Raw genomic sequence first — 25,761 nt, 5'->3', positions numbered from 1 at the left:
TGGAGGTTATCAAGCTATGATGTCATTGTTTGATTTGGTCACAGCTTATTGTCTGGGTTTTCTTAAGTCTTGGCTAGACTATTGGTGATAACATCATGTTATGATGTCATATTTCAGAAATGAGATCACGCAAGTGTCTGAGTACACATATTTTGTCTGGGCCGAAACTATTATTTTGGTCAAGAAAGTTAGTAATTATTTAAGTTATTGAGACATCCCAGTGCACTAAGGGATTTATAGAGAAAATCGAGAAAATTCATTATTGAACGAAGTGCATAGCGCTGAGTTCAATAATTATTTTCGAGATTTGCTCTATAAATCCCTTAGTGCACTGGGATTGTTTCAATAACGATATTGTCAGTACCGCCATAGAAAAAAGAAGATTCCAAACGCACATTTTGCTACGCGCATTTGAATAGGCATAACTGTGTGGTCAGGTCGTGTACAGTAAGATCTATTTTTGTGTGGGGTGTCTCACGTGTGTCGTGCTTTCGTCACACGCATTTTAATTTCTGTTGGTAAATTCCAGTGTAGCGTTAAGCTGAACAGTGATGATCTTTCAGAGAGACCTCATTTGAACTCGGAGAAAGGACTGTGCTCTTCGTTATTTGCGATTCGAAACCTCCAGTCGAGCTTCGACGGATTGACTGTGCGGAGTGACTCCCCTTGAATTGACTCGAAGGACTCGACGGTTAGCACATTTTCAAAATAAATGTGGCATATCTCTCGTGTTGTATCTTCACTCATCAGGGAGTCTGATACTAAATATGAACGGTAAGAATGCTCTGAACCCTACACGTATTATATCCCCATCGTTTTTTCGTTCACATTTGCCCAACATGTTAATTTGCTGAGCGGGGTTTATGTCGTCTGCTAGTGCTAGGTTAGGGCAATCGAACCACTGCAGTCTGCACTGAGTCTGCACGCATGAGGCAGGCTGGTAATAAGTCTTATATATGGTAAGAACGTTTTGAACCCTACACGTTTTCGATTACGATTGTTCTTGCCTTGAAATAATAATTCGGAAACCATTCATTTACTGAACTGATGCAGTCGTATTTCAGTGTAGTCTGCTGCGTATGACAGAGTCGATCGAGTCAGTCGTCCAAACTGGTCTAGCTGGTACGTTATCGGAATAACACTTGTGTTTTCTGCTAGCCGCTGGGAATTGTATACTATCTCATCATTTGGTAATGTGGATGATAAGCTACATGCCACTAACACGGCATATGAGAAGAATCTATGCAAGTCGGCGAAAATTAGATGAAACACAGCGGCTTCTATTTTTAGATCAGTGGCATTGTGGCACAGGCACATGCAATCTGTCAGGAAAAAAACCCCACTTCTGCTTTAATTGAGAAGCAGGGAATTTATGGTCATTTGGTATTGTGGAGAATATAAGCTACATGTCATTAATTAATTCTGAGGATGAGAGCACAGTCTCGCTTAGGCAAAGGGCGGAAGAATACGCTCTGTGGAAAAGTTAGCGCACTCCAAGAGTGCGCTAACAGTTTTAGCGCATCGCCATTAGCCAATCAACTGGTTCACATCAGTCATGTGACACCAGTACTTACTGACAATTGTGATTATTGTTTAAAAAAAATCTCTTTTTTCAAAATTTGATGGATGTTGAGTATGTCAGGCGAGTGATGGTGGTGAGGAGGTTGGGGGTTATGCAAGTTTAAATATTGGAAATATTCTTGGGGTTGAATAACTAAATGGATTGATACAGGTCAGTCGGACGTGAAAGTTCTCTTGAACATAATTTTATGAAGTTGGAACAGCTTTTTTTCTTCTTTTTTTTCATCTTTTTTTGTGGGGGGGGGGGGGGGGGGCGGGGTCATATTTAGTAGAATCCTCTTTTTAAGACCCACGAAACTCAAAGAAAAATCAGGTCTTAAAATGAGGGTAAACTTACAGAGGTTATGAACATTATATCTTATACTGTTCAAAAAAAGAAACGCATAGTTGCTACTTGCCAAATTTGTTTTATTTTTCGAAAAAATTAACAGAAAATCCAATATTTAGATTATTTGTTTGAAATTTGGTATGGACACAGTTGAATGCACACACAGTTCATTTGCATCTTCAAATCAATCAGTCAATCAATACGATTGGGTGCCGAGGCTGTCAAGTCAGTAGGGGGTGTGACTGCCTTGAGCAGCAACAACTGCCCGGCACCTTCTGGGCATGGACTGGATCAGATGCCGGATATCTTGCTGTGGGATGGTGTCCCACTCCTCCTGAAGTGCCTGCAATAGATCGCGGTGATTTGCCGGCGCTTCTTCTCGCCTGCGCACACGTCTGTCCAATTCATCCCAGAGGTGTTCTATCGGGTTCATGTCTGGCGACATGGATGGCCAGGGAAGCACCTGGACATGGTGGTCGGTGAGGAACTGGGTGGTGAGTCGTGCTGTGTGCGGGCGAGCGTTGTCCTGCTGGAATATGGCATCCTGATCAGCCAGAAGAGGAAGGGCGTGTGGGCGCAGAATTTCCTCCACGTATCGCTGGGCAGTTATGCGCCCTTGGACGTGCACCAGGGTGCTCCTTCTAGCGGTATTGATCGCCCCCCCACACCATGACGCCTCCACCACCATGAACGGGTGCCTCATCCACACAGTTGGGCGCGTAACGTTCGTTTACTCTCCGGTAGACCCTCCTCCGACCATCATGTCGCTGGAGCAGGAAGTAGGACTCGTCGCTGAACCACACGTGTCTCCAGTGATTCCGGACGGTCCAGCGAAGGTGCTGGTTGCCCCACTGCACTCGGTTCTGGCGATGGCGGCGGGTGAGGACAGCTCCTCTGTGAGGTCTGCGAGCTCTCAAACCAGCTTCATGCAGGCGGTTCCGCACGGTCTGGTCCGATAATCGGTGTGGCCCGGGGAGAGCCTGGACAGAAGATGAGGCCGACAGGAAACGATTCCGGAGGTGACGGAGCCGTATGAAGCGGTCGTGAGCAGCAGTTGTCGCCCTTGGTCTTCCCGCTCGTGGCAAGTCAGCAACGGAGCCAGTGGCTTGAAACCTGACCCACAGTCTACTGATGGTGCTCTGGGACACGTGGAAGTGCCTGGCGATTGCACTTTGACTTTGGCCTGCTTGTAAACGACCCAATGCAATTTGGCGGTCTTCTCTGCTCAATCGGGCCATCTTTCGTCGCTGAATTGTCGTCTGATTTCTTTGTGGCGAACAATCCGCTTTTATGGGTTTTGGAAGACATGGTGAGAGCTCAATATTCCCCGAGTTTCACGAGATTACACTGAAGCATGACGAGTGGTCATGCCAAATGAGCAATTTTGACATTGTAGCCACTGATAACGCATGCGTCACGTGCAGAGCTCACTTGTGGCAATGGACGAAAGGTCGACGACCAGATAAACATTTTCTGCAGTTTGGTGGATATCCTTGTAGCCATATAACTAAATTAACCAAATATTACAAGCTATGCGTTTCTTTTTTTGAACAGTATATAAATCTGGATCTTGAAAATGTCTTGTTCGGGGTCTGAAAAGGGAGGGAGTCTTTTATGGGGAAAGATGGCTCAGGGAGGGAGTCTTCTATGGGGTAAGGTGGCTCAGGGAGGGAGTCTTCTATGGGGTAAGGTGGCTCAGGAAGGGAGTCTTCTATGGGGTAAGGTGGCTCAGGGAGGGAGTCTTCTATGGGGTAAGGTGGCTCAGGGAGGGAGTCTTCTATGGGGTAAGGTGGCTCAGGGAGGGAGTCTTCTATGGGGTAAGGTGGCTCAGGGAGGGAGTCTTCTATGGGGTAAGGTGGCTCAGGGAGGGAGTCTTCTATGGGGTAAGGTGGCTCAGGGAGGGGGGGGGGGGTAACAAAGGCGAGTCGTGTGTAAGCATTTTTCAAAACTTATTCTGATCGATCTAATGCTGTTTTTTACATTTAGTCAAGTTTTGACTAAATGTTTTAACGTACAGGGAGGAATAGAGACGAGGGTGTGGTGTATGTGTGTGTGTCTGTCTGTCTGTCTGTCTGTCTGTCTGTGCGTGTGTGTGTGTAGAGCGATTCAGACTAAACTACTGGACCAATCTTTATGAAATTTTACATGAGAGTTTCTGAGAATGATATCCCCGGACGTTTTTTTCATTTTTTCGATAAATGTCTTTGATGACGTCATATCCGGCTTTTTGTAAAAGTTGAGGCGGCACTGTCACACCCTCATTTTTCAATCAAATTGATTGAAATTTTGGCCAAGCAATCTTCGACGAAGGCCGGACTTCGGTATTGCATTTCAGCTTGGTGGCTTAAAAATTAATTAATGACTTTGGTCATTAAAAATCTGAAAATTGTAAAAAAAAATAAAAAATTATAAAACGATCCAAATTTACGTTCATCTTATTCTTTATTATGTTCTGATTCCAAAAACATATAAATATGCTATATTTGGATTAAAAACAAGCTCTGAAAATTAAAAATATAAAAATTATGATCAAAATTAAATTTCCGAAATCGATTTAAAAGCAATTACATCTTATTCCTTGTCGGTTCCTGATTCCAAAAACATATAGATATGATATGTTTGGATTAAAAACACGCTCAAAAACTTCAAACGAATGTACAGTAAAGCGTGCTATGAAGCACAGCGCAACCGCTACCGCGCCAAACAGGCCCGTCCCTTTCACTGCCTTTTGCACTAGCGGCGGACTACAATCAGTTTCATTCTGTGAGTTCCACAGCTTGACTAAATGTTGTAATTTCGCCTTACGCGACTTGTTTTCATTTGAAATCGGGAGGAACTATTGTCTTTGAGCACCCCCACCAGTTAACACGTTTCTGCGTACTTTCTGTTGCAGAGGTCCCCGTTGGAAGCACCTGTTTCCAGACAGAAAGGAGACAACACTGCATAGCTGGAACCATTTGTGATGCCGGTGCTTGCAGTAAGTTTGGGACCTAATAACTTAGTGGTGTTTGATTGATTTAGTAAGTGACTGAAGCACTGACTGAGTCTGTATTAACTTGTTTAAACGACCGAAGCACTGACTGAGTCTGTATCGACTTATTCAAACGACTGAAGCACTGACTGAGTCTGAATCGATTTATTTAAACCACTGAAGCAACGAATGATCTAGAATGGGCTTATTTAAACGACTGAAGCACTGACGGAGTCAGAATTGACTTATTTAAACGACTGGATGTTGCAGGGGTGCATGCTTAAGCAAACTGTAGAAACGTGTCACCTGTGTCTTTTTGACGGCTCAAAGTGCTGTTTGATTGTTGTAGAGCTGGTGGCTGGAGCAGACTGTCGAGCACATCAGGGCAGTTGTGCCAGGGGAACAGAGTGTGACAGCACTTCGGGATACAAGTGCCGTGAGTAATTTAGACGGCAGGACGGAGGTGCACGAGAAAGTTACCAACCGGGTGGGAGCCAGCCGAGTTGTTGGAATGGTTGAAATTGAGATTTGTTGTGATTTCAACCAATCAGACCCTGCGGTTTGTTCTCTCCTAAGTTAGATGGCACCCACTACCCTGCGGTTTGTTCTCTCCTAAGTTAGATGGCACCCACTTTCGGTTCGTGCCCCTCGGCCTTGGTGGCTGTTCAATCAATTAGGCGATTAATACAGTAACTGTTGAGTTCATTGTCTGTGTCTGTGCCTGGCTGTGGTTGAGAGAAAGAGTCTTTTTGTCTACCGACTGTTTCTGTCTCATGCATGTATGTTCAATTTCCATTGGTAGATGCCTTGATTCGTTTATGTTCCAAGTATGACATATTTTGAACACGTCAAAACACAATGTTGAGCATATTCGCTTCTGCGATAGTTCTGTTTACACTTTTTGTCGACTGTTCATTCGGAACTTCAATGTGAAGAGAATCTGGCATTTAAAAAGAAAAGAATAAACGTTACCTTCTGTAAAATCCCTCGCTAGATTTGTATACAAAATCATCCTTTATAAGAGGAGTCTCTCTTTCTGGTTGTCCGTTACTTCTCATCATAGAAAACAAAGAATGTCGCTCAACTTGTTTAAGGGCAGAGATGGCACGAATATTACGATTTGCTTGTGTGGAGAGCTTTTAAAAAGAAATGTGCAGGGTCGTTGCAAAACAAAAAGTAAAAAAGGGTTTGTAAGTTTTGTTTTATTTGTTCAAATGCATGATTTATGGTCAGAATACGTTTCTTTGTGATTTTAAGGGGTTAAACATTTCGCTTTTGGAAAACATTCATCTTCAAGAAACATAAATATAGCATTTTGAAATAGGTTTTATTTTACTCTGCCTGACCATGCAATAACGGAGCATTTTCTTCATATTTATGGATAGATTGTGTTTCCTGGGTAGGGGAAGGGCCCCTAATATGGACCACTTTTTGTTTATTGCTGATAACCAGCTTGTTTTCTTGCGAAGAAGTTTTATTTTGTGGTTGGTAGTCCTTCTCTCTTAGTTTAACAGTTAGGCCTAATTAGAGTGAAATAGCTTTGATAGACCTTCAGCAAAAATTAAATACAGAAAAAATCACAAATGGTCCATATTAGGAGCCTGGGCGCCCAATATGGACCAGTGAAGCGGCCTTCACAAATCACTGTAAAAAGCCCCCTATACTTCAAAATAACACGATACAACTTAGTGTGCAAGTCAGACCAATTCAAATATGATTTAGATTTAGCTGTTTCGGGTTGATGAGAGCATTATTTGAAGCACACCAGGAAACTGAAGAAGCTTATCAAAAACAGAGTGAAAATAAGTGAAATTATCAACTTCCACAAAAAAATGACTATTTTCTTATATTTTTTTGAAATTTCGAGGGCTAGTTATAGGTTATTTTCAGCAAGCTTCTTAATGAATTAATTAAAATTGCCTTTAGTTTTTATTTTCTTCGATTTGTTGAAGGTGGTCCATATTAGGGGACTCACACATACTTTGAGGTTTTGCTATTATTTTTTGTTTGCAGTAGAAACTCGGGGTACACACTGTTAAAATGTAAAAAATACTGTCTTAGCTGTCATATATATAGCCATTTTTGTGTTATGAAAGCTTTGGCTGTGGACAGAAACGAGTCCGTTTTAGGCGGCAAATTTAGAGTGAACGCTGCCAAAAGTGAAAAAAAGCGAAAAAGCCTAACGGTTTTGAGGTTTGTGTTTCTGCAACTGTTTTGACATGTGCAACTTATCCAGAGAGGGTGAATAAAGCGAATGAAATTGTTTTGAGCGCTCTAGCGCCGTTAGTTTGTCAGAACAGGAGGTGGTCCATATTAGAAGCCGGTCCATATTAGGAGCCTTTCCCCTATTTAGATATCACATAGGCACAAAATACTTTTCGGAACTATAGTACGTTTTGTACTTTGACAGAATTTCCAAAACGAGTTCTGGCAATTCATAGAAAGTCTGTCTGTTATTGCACAAATACCTCATTTAGGTCAAGAATACAAGAAAAATATTGACGAAGATTGAACATTTAGAGTATTACCGAATGACGGCACTGTTGCTCAAAAAAACAGATTCTGGAGAAAAAAAAAGCATTTATACAATTTGAAAATGATCAATTAATTGCAAGGAAGAGGATGATTTTACAAAATTGCAGTTGCCCTTGCTTTGAAATTGCACTTTTTAATCAAAGCAAAAGACCAGGGTGTTGGACGCAAGACGTGTCGTAATGCAAACATAATACTGTGAACAGAGTTTTGCCTTGAAACACCAAACATGGAGATCTGTTTGCAAGCAACTGTTTTGCACATCTTTTGTCTACTTCTTGAGCGCCCCATCGGCACTAAGTCATTATTCGAGGGGGGAGGAGGATGCAAACTAAAATTGGACTTTGTTTTTACAAGAATTCAACTATATTTAGTGATTAGGGAAAAAGACAGAGAGCGTGATGATAAATGGTCAAACAGCAGGATGAAAAATGGTCTTACAGCAGGATGAAAATGGTCTTTCAGCAAGATGAAAATGGTCTTACAGCAAGATGAAAATGGTCTTTCAGCAAGATGAAAATGGTCTTACAGCAAGCTGAAAATAGTCTAACAGCAAGATGAAAATGGTCTTACAGCAAGCTGAAAATAGTCTAACAGCAAGATGAAAATGGTCTAACAGCAAGATGAAAATAGTCTAACAGCAAGATGAAAATAGTCTAGCAGCAAGATGAAAATGGTCTTACAGCAAGATGAAATGGTCTTACAGCAAGATGAAAATAGTCTAACAGCAAGATGACAATAGTCTTACAGCAAGATGAAAATAGTCTTACAGCAAGATGAAAATAGTCTTACAGCAAGATGAAAATAGTCTAACAGCAAGATGAAAATAGTCTTACGGCAAGATGAAAATAGTCTTACAGCAAGATGAAAATAGTCTAACAGCAAGATGAAAATGGTCTTACAGCAAGATGAAAATAGTCTAACAGCAAGATGAAAATAGTCTTACAGCAAGATGAAAATAGTCTTACAGCAAGATGAAAATAGTCTAACAGCAAGATGAAAATAGTCTTACAGCAAGATGAAAATAGTCTTACAGCAAGATGAAAATAGTCTAACAGCAAGATGAAAATGGTCTTACAGCAAGATGAAAATAGTCTAACAGCAAGATGAAAATGGTCTTACAGCAAGATGAAAATGGTCTTACAGCAAGATGAAAATAGTCTAACAGCAAGATGAAAATAGTCTAACAGCAAGATGAAAATAGTCTAACAGCAAGATGAAAATAGTCTAACAGCAAGATGAAAATAGTCTTACAGCAAGATGAAAATAGTCTAATAGCAAGATGAAAATGGTCTTACAGCAAGATGAAAATAGTCTAACAGCAAGATGAAAATGGTCTAACAGCAAGATGAAAATAGTCTAACAGCAAGATGAAAATGGTCAAATATGAGGAAATTTATTTGTGCAGAAACATCAATGCGCAAAACATGCTCCAAAAAGGACGAGTGCGCCCGGTATACTCAAGGCGTCGAATGTGATCATCTTAAACAATGTGGTAAGTACGCCCTGCCGAGGCGTCGTTTCGGCTCATGTTTCTGGTTTGTTGCGTACAAAATGTAAGATTTGCTTTTGTTACATTTAGTCAAGTTTTGACTAAATGTTTTAACATAGAGGGGGAATCGAGACGAGGGTCGTGGTGTATGTGTGTGTGTGTGTGTGTGTGTGTGTGTGTGTGTGTGTGTGTGTGTGTGTGTGTGTGTGTGTGTGTGTGTGTGTGTGTGTGTGTGGAGCGATTCAGAGTAAACTACTGGACCGATCTCTATGAAATTTTACATGAGAGTTCCTGGGTATGATATCCCCAGACTTTTTTTCTTTTTTTGGATAAATGTCTTTGATGACGTCATATCCGGCTTTTTGTAAAAGTTGAGGCGGCACTGTCATACCCTCATTTTTCAATAACATTGATTGAAATGTTTGTATAGCAATCGTCGACAAAGGCCGGACTTTGGTATTGCATTTCAGCTTGGTGGCTTAAAAATTAATTAATGACTTTGGTCATTAAAAATCTGAAAATTGTAATTGAAAATATTTTTTTTCAAAACGATCCAAATTTACGTTCATCTTATTCTTCATCATTTTCTGATTCCAAAAACATATAAATATGTTATATTTGGATTAAAAACAAGCTCTGAAAATTAAAAATATAAAAATTATGATCAAAATTAAATTTCCGAAATCGATTTAAAAACAATTTCATCTTATTTCTTGTCGGTTCCTGATTCCAAAAACATATAGATATGATATGTTTGGATTAAAAACACGCTCAGAAAGTTAAAACGAAGAGAGGTACAGAAAAGCGTGCTATGCAGCACAGCGAAACCACTACCGCACTAAACAGGCTCGTTAGTTTCACTGCGTTTTGCACGAGCGGCGGACTACGGTCATTGTGAAAAAATGCAGTACGTTCAGTTTTATTCTGTGCGTTCCACAGCTTGACTAAATGTAGTAATTTCGCCTTACGCGACTTGTTTCTTATGTTGTGGGAGGGGGTCGGGTGGGGGTTCATGTATTTAAAAAGTAATAATTATCGGCTGTTATTTCAGACAAACAAAATAGGTCACGATCACTTGGTGTGGTGCTGAGTGTCGGTCCCGTCTTTCCCTACCCCAATCTCTTAGTTGCACGCGTACACACATACTAACACAGACGCCAGCACAAATACCCAAGCAGTAACCACTGTTAAGCGTAGCCGCTAGCGTCATAAAGATACTATTAATTGGTTCGACTTCAGCAGAAACGGATGGCGTACAGAAATTCTTAAAAAGTTTGCTAGAAAAACAATTCGTTTTTGATTCACCTGAGTAATTGGTGAGTATTAGGATTCATATTCGTCTGGTGGTATGGACGGCCGGCCGGCCGGCCGTCCGTCGACAAAAACCTTAACGTTGAGGTTATCTCAGATGTTTTTCAAGCTAGACCTCTGAAACTGTGCACACGTTTAGGGTATGAAGATCTTACGAAGTGACCCCAGTTTGGTTGACCCTCGTCAACTTTTGGGGTCACAACGGGGTCATGTTAGTTTCATGAAAACTGAACATTAAGGTTATCGCGGATGTTTTTGAAGCTAGAGCTTTGAAACTTTGTTCACTTCTAGGGTTTAATAATATCTCGACTTGACCGTAGTTTGGTTGACCCTCGTCAAATGTTGGGGTCACAAGGGGTCATGTTCGATTTATAATAACTTACTATTGACGGTATTTCAGGTGTTTTTGAAGCTAGAGCTTTGAAACTTGGAACCCCTTAAGGGTTTGATAATCTGCCAACATGACCCCAGTTTGGGTTACCTCCATCACATTTTGGGGTCACAGCGGGGTCATGTTCGTAAAAACTTTACGTTGATATTTTTCTGTTATTTCTGTTCTTTTGGGAGCAAAAGCCTCTAAATTTCACACAATTCTAAAAGTTCATAATCAGCAGACAAGACCAAAATCTGGCTTGTTCTTATCAAATTTGAGAGTCACAGCATGAAAATGTTTGCTAAAGATTTTCCCCCCTGAGCTATCAAGAAAATAAGTCTTGGCTTGACTAATGGTGATGACATCATGTTATGATGTCATATCATGTTATGATGTCATAGTGTCAGAAATAATGTCATGGAAGTGTCTGAGTATAAATGTTTTTTCTGGGCTAGCCAAAACTGAAATTGGACAAGAAAAATTGTAATTTTCATCCTACATACGTGAGAGAGACACCCGTGAGATAATAATCGTTCAAATCACACGTGTGTATATCATGTAAATGAGGTCATGTCAAGCAAGTCTGGCAGGGACCTGTTTTTTCACTGCTTATGATGCCAAAGTCACCGAGACAAACATCATTGTAGAAACAAAAATTGTGCTCGCTAATTACCCTCGATGAATCTTTAGAACTAACACGTCACGCCACACTTTCTGAGGGACGTTTCTTTGCTTTGACGTAATAGATTGCACGAGGCTTTAGAAGAGATCGAGGTTCCAAAACAAGCGTCTTCAATTTAGCTACCTCGTCTGCAACAGTGCAAGACATTTTCAGTAAAATAATAATAATAATAATAATAATAAATGAGCATTTATATAGCGCAACATCATAACTTTACAATTATGCTCTTTGCGCTTGACACATTTAAAATTAAAACACAGTTATACAAGCATTTACATCTACATTCATAGTCAACAACGCTTAATTAAAAGCATACACCATCAAACATACATTACAAAAGATTCTTCCACTAACTAAGTAATAAAAACATGAATAAAATAGGTAGTAAAAAACAAGGAAATACCAGCTGAATACCCTTAATCAAACAGAACATGTTATCAACAATACTGAAAACAGTCCTAGATGTTTATATACATTATCACTAAAACAACAAATACACTACATGTAGCCCACTGATGGACTGAGAAAACAAAATCAGGGGTTGTATTTCTTGAAGAGGTGCGTTTTAAGTGCTCGTTTGAATGCTTGGGGTGACTGAGAGTGGCGGATGTGAAAGGGGAGAGAATACACGTAAGTACAGTATGTAGGATAAACAGAATACTACATTGCTTGCTGTGTCGTACCAGATTTACACTCGTTGCTTTTTCAAATAGTGAACAGCTCGCTTTCGCTCGCAGTTCAATATTTTTAAAAAAACTCGTGTAAATCTGGTACGACACAGCAAGCCATGTAGTATTCTCTATTTATGATTCTTGTTAACAAAAATCTCTTGTTTTAAAAATGTGGTGGATGTTGAGTATAACAGTGATGGTGGTGGAATTTTAGGAGGTTGGTGGTTGTGGTAGTTTGAATATGTGAACTATTCTTCGGGTTGAATTACTAAATAGACTGATTCAGGTCACATAAGAAGTTCTCTTGAACATTATTTTATGAAGCTGGAACAGCTTCTTTCTTTTTTGGGGAGGGGGGTGGGGGTGGGGGTCATAGCTAGTGGATTACTCCTTTTAAGACATGTTTTATTTCACTCACCTGAGCAATCAGATAATCTAATCAATGTGCACTAAAGGTCCATTGTAATGGACTGCCATAAGCTAACACATTATTGACTCATCTGAGTAATCAGGAAATCTTAGTAATGAGTATATTGGGGCATTTGGTTGATTTTTTTTTATTATCCTTCTTTTGATATGGTGGATACCCTTTTTGATACATCCAAACATCTTTTTGATATGGTGGAACCTCCTACCTAAACATTCCTGTGTGTACCCTTGTAAATAAGGAAGTAAAAGAGAACTTGACCTATTTCTGTACAGTGTACGTTCAATTTGCTGTACAGTTCTTTCTCCCTTTTAATATTGATATTCCAATGAAAGCTAAATCCTACAAACCTATTTGTTTTAAATATCTAAATGCGAGTGAAAACATGATTGGAATTATAGCGTCATGTGCAAGTGCTCAAACTTCTTCAAGAGCAGTGGAAATTCGGTCCTCCTATTCCTGACCTTATTTACATGATATTCACATGATTATGTGAAGAGTTGGTTTCTTTATCACATTGGTACTGGTAGTCTCTCTCGCCTGTGTAAGATAAGACAAAATATGAAACAGCAATTTTTTCTGATTTACTTTAAGAATGGTGAAGGTGAGTCGTATGAGCATTAATTTTGCTCTTCTTGTTTAAATATTATATCCTCACAATGAGAAGTTTTTATCGGTGTATATCACATACCTGCATTTTAAATGTCCTAAATAAATCGAGATTCCGTCCGTGTGCATTTTGTCATATTTGTTGGAACATTCGCGTTTAAGCTTAGATGGAGTGAACTGGATGACTTTCTGTGGCAGGCAAAGGGCTTGGTGTGACGTGTGTCAAGAAGGAGTGTGTTGCCGGAGCCAAGTGCGAAAACTCCAAGTGTCAGTGTACAGTTGGTGCCTCCACCGCTTCTGGTAAAATCTGTGGTAAGATATCGATTGTCTTCAACTGTGATCGGCGTACCATCTGAGGTCTGTGTAGCAGCTGTGGTAAAAAATGTCTGTAACTGTGGTCTGTGTACCATCCGAGGTCTGTGTAGCATCTGTGGTGAGAATGTCTTCAACTGTGATCAGTGTACCATCTGAGGTCTGTGTACCATCTGAGGTCTGTGTACCATCTGAGGTCTGTGTACCATCTGTGGTGAGAATGTCTTCAACTGTGATCGGTGTACCATCTGAGGTCTGTGTACCATCTGAGGTCTGTGTACCATCTGAGGTCTGTGTACCATCTGTGGTGAGAATGTCTTCAACTGTGATCGGTGTACCATCTGAGGTCTGTGTACCATCTGAGGTCTGTGTACCATCTGTGGTGAGAATGTCTTCAACTGTGATCGGTGTACCATCTGAGGTCTGTGTACCATCTGAGGTCTGTGTACCATCTGAGGTCTGTGTACCGTCTGTGGTGAGAATGTCTTCAGCTTTGATATGTGTACCATCTGAGGTCTGTACGTGTAGCATATGTGATGAGAATGTCTGTAACTGCAGTCTGTGTACCAGTTGTGTCTCCCACCTCTCCGACATAATCTTTGGTTAACATGTCTGCAATTGTGTGTACACCGCGGGGTTGCTAGGGGATGGCTGCAATGATGACGACAGCTGAATGATGTCATGTTGAATTTTCTGCTTACCTTGGAGTCACACGTTGATCGTTACTTGTTTCTGTTGTCTGTTGTGTAACGTTGATCGTTACTTGTTTCTGGTGTATTTTGTCTAACGTTGATCGTTACATATTTCTGTTGTCTAACGTTGATCGTTACTTGTTTCTGTGGTCTGTTGTCTAACGTTGATCGTTATTTGTTTCTGTTATGTGTGTGTGTGTGTGTGTGTGTGTGTGTGTGTGTGTGTGTGTGTGTGTGTGTGTGTGTGTGTGTGTGTGTGTGTGTGAGAGAGAGAATGAGAGAGAGGAACACCAGTTTTGTGCAAGAACGCATCCTTTGAAATCTCCCATACCAAGTGACCACAATATCGTTATTCTAGCAAAGGAATCTCTCCTGCAAGAGGGTATAGTACCTAGTAAACGCCCACCCCAAACTTTTTGGCAAAATTGGTGCATAGGGGGGGGGGGAGAGGGGGGCGTATACAAGGTAGTTTACGGTAATTGTTTCTGTTGTCTTTTGTCCACCGTTGATCGTTACTTGTTTCTGTTGTCGGGTGTCTCAATCGCTACTTTTTTTTATTACGGAGATTTAAGAAACGAAACGTTGGGACGTTTCGTTTTGAAGTTGTGGTAAACGTCATTATTTCGGGGGTCTCTCGCTGGAAAGGTGAAGGTCAACTGAAACGGAACGTGGAACGTCAAAACGCAGTCACGTTTTCCACCCCCAAAAAACGAACAATATTTCGTCAACTTTTGTGAGTATTTTTGCACACTAACAGTTTTATTTGTTGGCCATTTTATGCATTGCTAGATTCATCAACCCTTTCACAGTCTTTCAGCGCTGAGAATGTGTTCATTGGAGGTAGACAACTGTTGTGAACTGAAATATTTTGAAGGGTGCTGATCCTGGTACATTTATCCAACTTCATGGTGAGAAAGCAAATGGCGAAGCAGAAGTAGGTCATCGCATCGAATTTTTATTCTGGCTTCGTATGTGATCAGGTGCATGAATTGAAAAATGTGAAGCTCTTGTGCGTGCAATGCGAGTATGTCAATCCTTTATTGACTCGTGGAGTTGAAATTATGCCATGCCCAGTCAGCGGATCATATCCTGCCATGCCCGGCCTTTCATTCCGAAACGAAACGTGAATACATCTAAATCTTGTCTGCGGCCTATGCCGTCTCGTTACACGTTCCGTTTCGCGGGGTGACTCATTCACCAAACGAAACGAGCTGCAAAACGAAACGTGCTGTTTCTTAAATCTCGCTATTGTCTGGTGTCTATCGTTACGTGTTTCTGTTGTCTCTATTGTTACTTCTTTTGGTGGTCTGGTGTCTCTATCGCTACTTGTTTTGGTTGTCTGGTGTCTCTGCAGTTCCCGAGGCAGGGCGAGCAAAAGGTGACTGTTCTGTAGCCAACTGTACTGCAAACGCCGTCTGCGATGGGAATAACCAGTGTCAGTGTAGCGGCACCTATGGCGTGTTCCGGCAGGATTTCACGTGCAGCTGTAAGTGAACAGCATTCAGTGCTCCCAGTCAACTGTAACCGTGCAGGCGAGAAATGCCGAGTACGAAGATATGTTGTGTTTATGGCCACAGGGCCCTTTCAAACCCCCAGAGGCGGGAATAGGAGAGTAACATGCAGTGTTTGAATTCCAACACGCAGAAAAGACAGTAGTATTTTGGTCCTAAATGGTTCCAAGATATATATGTGCTTTGATAAGATTGTTTTTGCTCACCGAGTGTTCAGTGAGTCTTTCTAATGAGCAGTGTTCATCTGTATGGACGGTTGGCTGCTCTGCCGCTGTCCGTGAACAAAACATTAACGTTGAGAGCCATTATTGCTGGCCAGTTCTCTGATGAGATAAAATAACTTGGAGGCTCATTCCACCTCGTAAAAACAGTCCGGTGTAACACGAGAAAATTACCCCCACGAGATTTTTACTCCGGAGTAAACATTTCGTACGAAAAAATTACTCCCTTTACAAAAAAAGCACTCCCCCCATTGCACGAGAAAATGACTCCCCAAGACAGGTGAGTTCCGAGTAAACATTTCGTACAAAAATGTTACTCCCCTGACGAATAAATAACGAATAAATTACCTCACCCCAACACGAGCAATTTAACTTCCCATGCCAGGTGTACGAAATGTGTACTCCCTTGTCCCCTGTTAGTCTTGGTGGTGGAAGGGGTGGAAGGAGGGTAGTGCGACATTCGTGTGCGCGAGATCACTTATTGGCATTATCCCTTCGCCCGCATCCCATTTTTGCGAACGAGATTTTTACTGGAAGTAAAAAAAATGGGGAGTAAAAATTTCGTGGAGGGAGTAATTTTTTCGTGCCTTGGGGAGTTCTTTTCTCGTACGAAAAGTGTACTCAGAGTAAGAATATCGTACGAAATATTTACTCCGGAGTAAATTTTTGGTGGAGTAAATATTTCGTGTTATACCGGCCCACCGTGTCAAATCCTGTTAGGCTTTTACATGGAATAAGATTATCCCTCAACTTGGTCACATACCATGAATCAACACACTGACTGCTTGCTGTGGTGAACTGGGATTTTTAGATGGAGTAATTTCCCCAAATAAACGTATTGCATTCAGCAGCCAATTATACATCAAAGCATCACATTTCCAAGGTTTTGCACAATAACTAAGCTTTGAGGAGAGGGGACACAATTCGTACCACTTTTGGATTTTGTTTTGGGGCTTTGATTTGATTTTGTGTGTGCCCATTTTGCTTAAACTGTATATATATATATATGTTACAGGCATTAAGTGAAACCAGGCATTACGCGTAATGCCTGAAATGTTCAGGCATTACGCGTAATGCCTGTTGTGACCATTAGGCATTACACGTAATGCCTGAAAATACCAGGCATTACGTGTAATGCCTGAAAATCATTGTCAGGCATTACACGTAATGCCTGAAACCTGTTACAGGCATTAAGTGAAACCAGGCATTACGTGTAATGCCTGAAATGTTCAGGCCTGTGACCACTAGGCATTACACGTAATGCCTAAACGTATATAATGCCTGAAACCTCTCTGCAATTGTCGTTGGTGAGGTTTCTGCTAATGTTTGTTGGTGGTTTGTGGGTCGTTTGTTGGTGGTTGGTCGTGGTTGGTGGTGGGTCGTGGTTGTTTGGTAGTTGGTCGTGGTAGGTCGTGGTTGGTTGGTGGGTGGTGGTTTGTTGTTGGTTGTTGATTTGTTGTTGTTGTCGTTGTTATTGTGTGCATGCATTGTGATATGTTTTACTTGTGCAACACCATGTACTTGTGTAACACCATGCACTCGTCCCCACACACATACACTACTCTAGTAATGTATGATTGATAGAAAAGTGTCTAGGATGTGAGTCCCAACTTCCGAAGCTCTTTTGGTACTCAATGGTCTTAGAATGCAGAATTTGCTGACATGATCTTGGTACACAAACATCCATTTATGACCTCGGTCAGCCAGCGACTGCATGTCAATAAGATCGATCTGAGCCCGGGATAGAATATCGTTTGGTAGAATCGGTCGAACAACAACACCTTTGACTCTCGCTCGTTTCTTCTTCTTCTGACACTCTGCGCACAAAGATTTGTAAAGTTCTATCGCGTGGCGTGGTATGTTGTCGTATTTCTTGTGCAGCTCCTTCTCCATGCGATCACGACCGCCATGGCCTGTGGCCACATGCGCCCTCTTGACGATATCGTATGTTTCTTCAAGGGTAGCATAGTAGAGAATGGATTCCTCAACTGTGTCAGTCCTTTTCTGTACAAGCCTTTCGTTGTCACCGCATCTTAATACCTCGAATCTGAAATTTAAAGTAAATGACAACTATTTAATGGCAATAACAGGACATGTTTATCAAGGTTATAAACAATGTACCATAACTCTCGGCAGCGAGTCGGATATAAACATAACACGTAGGACAGGGTCCAGATTGAATTCATCTTGCTAAAACAACAACAACATGTTAATGTACCCGAGCGCTACATTCAAACTACTAAAGATCGTGAACAACTTACGTCGAATAATAATAACAAATCTTCCTTATGAGAAAAAAACCCATTTACACAGTGTTTCTCAAGCGAACATTAATAATAATTTGATATCGTAGCTTTCAACCGCCCCGGTATGTGAGATAACACAACGCAATTTTCTTATTAGCTGTTTTTGTTCCAGCAAGAACGATACAGTCAGTGTACTAAGCCTTTTTGTTGTTACCTCCCTTTGACATTATGAGTATGTGTCAATTACTCTATCAGAGAAAGCATTAGAGATAACCCGGTTTCAGTATTGTTTCAAGATAGACGTAGAGCTGAATACCAACACTCAAATCTGTTTTTGACAAACACCACACATCACTTACTTTCCCAAGAGATGATACTCATGACGTGACTTTGTCGTTTTCTGGAAGGCAGCTTTTACTTCTTCGATTGTTCTGAAGTACACAGCTTTCGGGAGCAACTTTCTGCCGTCCTTTTCATAATGTTCAAACAAACCTCGAGTAAACAATTGTTCTTTTTCATTATCCTCCATGGTGACGAATAAGCAACTGGTGAAAACTCGACTGGAAATATTGGACCTCGGCTTTCCATTGTGACATGCACTCACACTTACGTGAAATTCAAACTGTGGTGAACACTATGTCAGAAATACATTATTTTGCATTGCGAACCATCACTCATTACTATATTCACACCATGACAATTTTGTCAACACTTTGTCCTTAAAAAATGTTCTCACCGTCATCCAAGAGGTAATGGATAACTGTTCAGTGGAATAGGCTTTTATGTTGTGTGTATTGCCTGAATTGCTTCAGGCAATAAGCGTAATTTTGAGAGTCAAATTTCAGGCATTACGTATAATGCCTGGTATTTTTAGGCATTACGTGTAAATTTGTAATGCCTAGTGGTCACAGGCATTACGCGTAATGCCTGAACATGTCAGGCATTACGCGTAATGCCTGGTTTCACTTAATGCCTGTAACATATACACGCTCATCTAAGGTATTTACATAAGTGTGCTCAATTGTATACTGACGCATTGATAAAGAGTAGAGATATCGCTTGGTCAATTTTTCACGCCAGGATCCCCCTAAACACAATGAATGTGTCCTTGCTTTCAGATCAAGAAGGGCAAGTGGGCAGTGTCTGCTCCGTGGATGGTGATTGCAGCACGGCAATGGTCTGCGAAGCACAGAAATGCAGTGAGCCGTCTGTCTGTCTGTTTGTCTGTCTGTTTCTGTCTTCATTTCATTCTTTTACAAGCTAAAACAGACACAAACGGTCTTTAATGTAATTCTTTATTTTGTGCCTTAATCCTAAATTATACAGATGTGTTATGTTTGCATTGATATTAAGCTCAAAACAACGAAAATCTGTGTTATACAAATTGGGTCACGTGTTTAAATGACAGTGAGACGGCGTCGTCTCGAACGACGGGTTTCGGTCAGCCAAGATATAGTCTCTGTGAAGACTTTAATGTTCAAGCCAACATTGATTTTTTTTTAAACGCTTCACCCGACGATTTTTTTGTGTGTTGGTTACCTTTCCTTTTCTGTGTCTTTTTCAGGGCTAGACACCGGGCAACACTGCGAAAACAATGATGAGTGCCGGAGAGATGATGTGTGCGATGACAACATCGCCATTTGCAGTAAGACGCCGATAATATAATAACTCTAACTGATCGCCTCATGCAGTAAGACGCCGATAGTCTCACAAATCTTTATGGCTCATGCAGTAAGACGCCGATAGTCTTATAACACTTTTTAGCCAGTTAGACGCTGACAGTCTCGTTGCCCATTTTGTCCAGTAAGACGCTAAATTAATGGTCTCATCACTCTTTCTGACTCATGCAGTAAGACGCCGATAGTCTCATTACCCTTTCTGTCTCGCACAGTAAGACGGCAATAGTCTCATTACCCGTTCTGTCTCATGCATTAAGACGGCAATAGTCTCATTACCCGTTCTGTCTCATGCATTAAGACGGCAATAGTCTCATTACCCGTTCTGTCTCATGCATTAAGACGCCGATAGTCTCATTACCCGTTCTGTCTCATGCATTAAGACGCCGATAGTCTCATTACCATTTCAGTACTTTGGCTCCGTGTGTTGGGGTGGCAACATCAACAAGCAAGACAGGGATAGATTAGATAAATTCACCAGGAAAGCAAGTGGGGTGGTAGGGAGGAAGCAGGACAATTTCACATCAACACATGAACGACGACTGACTGACAAGGTACAGAAGATTTTGGCTGACGACTCGCACCCACTCAGACCGGAATTTGACAGTAGACGGACAGACAGGAGCAACAGATTCAGACAACCAACCGCAAGATCCACACGCTACAGAAATTCGTTCATTCCATCTGCAATTCACATCTTCAATTCTCAGGTGGGGCGGTAGATGCTGGTGTTGTCGCTCTGATGCACGGGGTCAGTGTTCTGTATTGTTTCAGTATTGTTGATTTTGTTTTGCATTCTACTCTCTTAATCTTAGACAACATGTGATAACCGGCAAGGTGCTGACTTTCTTTTGTGCATTGTTGATTGTGAATGCATGTTAATTTATTTTTAATATACTTTCTTATGTGATAACCAATGTGCTATATTTTCTCAGGACAAAGAACAAATGTTTATTTTGAATGTTTTATGTATGTTATTATTACGGACACAAACGCTCAGCAATGTAATTTCTCTTTTAGAGATTAATAAAGTTATTGTATTGTATTGTATTGTATTGTATTGTAGTCTCATGCAGTAAGACGGCAATAGTCTCATTACCCGTTCTGTCTCATGCATTAAGACGGCATTAGTCTCATTACCCGCTCTGTCTCATTCAGTAAGACGGCAATAGTCTCATTACCCTTTCTTGCTCAACTCATGCAATAAGACACCGATAGTCTCATTACCCTTCCGAACTCATGCATTAAGAGGCCGATAGTCTCATTACCCTTTCTGACTCATGCAGTAGGACACCAATAGTCTCATTACCCTTTCTGACTCATGCAGTAGGACACCAATAGTCTCATTACCCTTTCTGACTCATGCATTAAGGTGTTACGAGTGTGTTCGGGTTGCGGTTCTTGCTTATGTTTATACTCACCGAGTTACTTCCCTTGGATCTGGATCTGGATCTGGATCTGGATAACCCGCCTGGGTTGGTGGTTTGCGGGTGCGAATGCGTATTCGCACGGTTCAGTGTGCTTTCGCGAAAGGGTGTGTCATATGCACGGCTAGAACTAAGATACTTCTTGATTTCAGTAAATAGTTTCATTACATGTCAACTAGTTAGTTTTTAAATGATTTTTTAGAGATCGCCAAATGGTATTGTGTGAATAACATCATTCGATCGATTGTACGCACGGCGCCGTGCTTCTAGTAGCTCAGTCCATTCCTTCTTTCCGGTGTGGAAACAGACGTGTTTCTGGCGAAAGAATCGGTGTTTTCAACTCGCCATATCTTCATATTCATTTGGACTAGAACAACGAAATATAAATTTCTTGTAAAAACAATCCCGAGCCTTGCGACTCTGGTAGTCATTTTCTTACGCGAAGCGGCCTTTGGTAGGTACGACAGTTTTAGTCACCCAAGGATATATCTAAAACGCACGTGGACGAGTTTTCAATGGCGTATTTGAAGTCTGTGCAGTGTTGTGATTACAAATCATTTCGGGGCACCCCTCAGTCTATACGTACAGACAAACAAATTGCATGGAACGAAAGTTGAGAGGCTGGACTCTAAGTTGTTGTTTTGACTTCTACAAATATCGCAGGTCTTTTATGCAAAACAGACTCAAAATTGCATTTTTCACGCAAGTGTAGTCTAGATGACGAGACTATCGAAGAAATGGAATACACTTGCCTACAGATATAATAGACAGATACTGTCTATTTATATCTATGACTTACCCTAGCCCATATGTTAGAATAAAGAACATACTTTGCTCTTTTGAATGAAGTATGATTTGGCACTGTACACAGGATTTTAGACCTGCCCCCGAAGTGATTTTTCCATAAACCCGTCAAAAAGCTCACTCTGTTTTGGCCGTAAAAAGCGCCCAAATGAAGTCAATTTCTAACCTGTGTCGTGTGTTCGAAAGAGTAGATCTACATCTCAGCGATGCCATTGCCTTGCAACCTCAAAGATATATATTTTAATAACCCGCTAAATGAACGTTTTTTTAGTGTGAAATAAAAGCCGGAGATTTGCTTCGTTTCTTTGCTGCGACACAAAACCAAAACTAACTATAGATCTGCGGTGACATTATGAGTTCGTTTTCGACATTGCAGTGAAGTTGCGTGGATCTTCGACGATTCCCGTTCGGTTTAATGTGGATAGAGCTTTGATTGAATGTAACTGCTTTGAAAAGTTACAACATGAGTCCTTGGGATCGATGTTTTTCGGTAAACTTCTTCGTATCCTTGACTTTACTTTTGACTTGAACAGATCCAGATCGGCTGGGGCTGTTGATCGCCTACACAGATCTATATGAAGTTGACTCGACACGGCGAACCGCCGAATCCGTGCCCTCTCGTCGGTCCTACCCCCAAATCCCTTACCAGCCTCAGACCCCACCTCACCATTCTAAACTCATTGGCGCACTATGTGTGATTATCCCTTCCTCATGAAAGAGAAAGTGGAGAAAGGGGAAAAATGAAGATTTTTTCTTACAACACAACAACAGTCAGGGATAGTCAGGGATTGTTGACATGTACATTGTCAAGAGGTCAAAACAAATTTTAAAAGCTGTTGGACACTGCACTAGTGTTGCTCTAATCAAGGCGAGTCTGGAACAATAGGTCCACCCCACCAAAAAGTCAACATGGAATTAGTTATGATTTTTTGTGCCTTTTTGCTTGGGTACGGCCAAGTCAAAAAGGTGAGCGGGGTTACAAATAGTCATAACAAGTTCACTTTTGGGTCTTTTTCAAATCTGTTTGCTGCATCTTTTCTGTGACCATTCTGGCTATGCACTGACAGTCAAAAAGGTGAAGAAAGGGGTAAAATAAAGATTTTGGGTGTTGTTTTTTTTAACACATTTTTCTAAGTCCAAAAAAGATGAGAAATATTCATAACAAATTCAGTTTTGGGTCTTTTTTAAATCTGTTTGATGCATCTTTTCTGTGACCATTGTGGCTATGCACTGACACACAAAAAAGTGGAGAAAAGGGAGAAATGAAGATTTTTTCTCACTACACAACAGTCAGGGATTAGGATTACATGTTTACATGTACATTGTCAAGAGGTCAAAACAAATTTTAAAAGCTGTTGAACACTGCACTAGTGTTGCTCTAATCAAGGCGAGTCTGGAACAATAGGTCCACCCCACCAAAAAGTCAACATGGAATTAGTTATGATTTTTTGTGCCTTTTTGCTTGGGTACGGCCAAGTCAAAAAGGTGAGAGGGGTTACAAATAGTCATAACAAGTTCACTTTTGGGTCTTTTTCAAATCTGTTTGCTGCATCTTTTCTGTGACCATTTTGGCTATGCACTGACAGTCAAAAAAGTGGAGAAAGGTGACAAATGAAGATTTTCCCTTCTTACAAGACAATGTGTGATTTGGCACATTTTGCCTCAGTCTTTATCAAGAGCCTGTCTAACCCACTTTGAAGCTGTTGGAGACTGCAGTAGTGTTCATTACATCAAGGCGAGTGCACAATGGTGCATTTCTACCCCCCCCCCCTAATGTTCACTTTAATATCAATCAATCAATAGATATTCAGTCACAGTTTAACTAACTCATTCACCCTCATCACTCACCTTTTTTCAGCCAAGATATGCGGTGGGGCGGGAAACATTTTTGATTAAGAAAAAAGGAAACGCTTTAAAAAAAAATTGTTTAAAGGTATTGTGAACAGTGAACTTATCTGTATTCAAATGTGGTTATAATTTGTGATGACATTTTGTGTTATAACGTTTTTACCACTAAATTAAAACAGTCTGGTTTTCTTCGCGTTTTCGATGTACACTATTGATATATAAATACTGACACTCATCTTACAAACTGTTTGATCCACCCTGGTGTGTGTGTGTGTGTGTGTGTGTGTGTGTGTGTGTGTGTGTGTGTGTGTGTGTGTGTGTGTGTGTGTGTGTATTTGTAATTAGTGGGGTGGTGGAGGGGGGTGGTATTGGATCGGGGGGGGGGGGGGGGGGGGGGGGGTTGGCAGGGGGTATCGGTGCACTAAAGGCACCAAGTGTTTGGGTGTTTGTGTTTGTATTGCGATTCAGAGAAAACTACTATACAGATTTTTATGAAACTCTGCACACTTCTCCCTACCACCTGACCTACTGGGCTCCCAAATGAATGTTTTCATCAATTTTTGTCAGTCAATATATGGGGGTGGGGGTGGTGCGGGGATAATTGTGGAGTGAGCAATAAGGAAACACGTTATGGTTTTCTTAGGTATTGTAACGGTATATAGTGAAGTTAGCTGTGTTCAATATTTGTTTATGATCTGTGGAGCCAATTTTGTGTTACAGCGTTTTTGAGTGATAATTGTTGTGTACGCTCTCGCCAATCCTGGATAATTTTCGGCATGCACATTGATAAGTACCGTATTATAATAAAGTGATACTCTCCATTCTTTTAACTACACAACGTAATGTTTTATTGATCTTTTCTAAAGATAAAAATGTCAGTTACGATGACGTTACGAATTACAGTGTTTTCTGTAAGGTCATATGTGTCCACCCGGTACCCCCCAAAACTCTTATAAAAAAAATGAATAAGAAAACAACTTTTTTTGTCTGTCTACAGTTGTGGACATATAGCTTAGAGAAACATGTGCTCAAAATGTGTAATGGATTTCACGTGCGATTTTGTTTTCTTGGGTTGAGGAGAGGGAGTGGGGTGGCTGGGGTGGGTGTATGCCCCTTGATCAGTCTCGGGCGCTCTGCGACCTCGATTTACACCATTGAATTCTATATATATGTGTGTGTGTGTGTGTGTGTGTGTGTGTGTGTGTGTGTGTGTGTGTGTGTGTGTGTGTGTGTGTGTGTGTGTGTGTGTGTGTGTGGTGTGCGATTCATAGAAATTTACTGGACAGATCTTCATGAAACTTTGCACACAAATGTTCCGACCCCCAACCCTTCACCTGATTCAAACTCATGTATCACAAGTCCAGCGCTCTACCAACTGACCTACAGCGCTCCCAATTTTTTTTTTTTTTTTATCATTTTTGTCAGTCAAGATAATGGGGGTGGGGTTGGTACGGGAATAATTGTGAAGCAGACAATAAGGCAACAACTTATTTTGTTTACATGTATTGTATATGTATACAGTGCACTTAGCTGTGTTCAAGTTTAGTTATGTTTCTGTCGAGCGAATTTTTTTAAAATACATTTTTACTACTAAAGGAGTGATAATTTTATGTGTACGCCCTCGAGAAACCTCGATCATTTTCTGAAAATGCACGTTGATAAGTACCGTTTTATGATAAAGTTATACTCTCCATTCATTTATATACACAAACTAATGTTTCATTTATTATTTGTAGAGCTGAATATGTCAGTTGGGATCATGTTAAGAATCGCAGTGTTTTTCGCAAAATCGTACTTGACAACACCCAGTAAAAAAATTCTAAAAAAAAAGTTAATACGTCAACCTCTTTTTTTCTTTGCACAGATGTGTCCATATTGCTTAAAGGAACCTGTGCACAAAATGTGTAATGTTTCTTTCATGCGATTTGAACACACAAGTAACCCCTGAAGAATCGCAGTGTTTTTCGCAAAATCGTACTTGACAACCCGCGGTAAAAAAATTCTAACAAAAAAATTAATACGTCGACCACCTTTTTTCTTTGCACAT

General features: G+C 40.8%; 1 protein-coding gene across 3 annotated transcripts in view; it reads left to right on the top strand.

Moving 5' to 3' along the window:
* LOC138970596 (uncharacterized) overlaps positions 1-25,761 on the top strand; it is a 117,679-nt gene that overhangs the window by 35,982 nt on the left and 55,936 nt on the right. For all 3 annotated transcript variants that reach the window (XM_070343062.1, XM_070343063.1, XM_070343060.1), the window contains exons 12-18: positions 4,803-4,886; positions 5,230-5,316; positions 8,821-8,907; positions 13,176-13,289; positions 15,336-15,467; positions 19,078-19,158; positions 19,524-19,604. In XM_070343062.1, the coding sequence (XP_070199163.1) occupies positions 4,803-4,886; positions 5,230-5,316; positions 8,821-8,907; positions 13,176-13,289; positions 15,336-15,467; positions 19,078-19,158; positions 19,524-19,604 (666 nt within the window). The remainder of the gene's footprint in view (positions 1-4,802; positions 4,887-5,229; positions 5,317-8,820; positions 8,908-13,175; positions 13,290-15,335; positions 15,468-19,077; positions 19,159-19,523; positions 19,605-25,761) is intronic.

Source organism: Littorina saxatilis, linkage group LG7 (genome assembly GCF_037325665.1).
Source record: "Littorina saxatilis isolate snail1 linkage group LG7, US_GU_Lsax_2.0, whole genome shotgun sequence".
Classification (NCBI taxonomy): domain Eukaryota; kingdom Metazoa; phylum Mollusca; class Gastropoda; order Littorinimorpha; family Littorinidae; genus Littorina; species Littorina saxatilis.
This window is presented reverse-complemented; position numbering and strand designations above follow the sequence as displayed.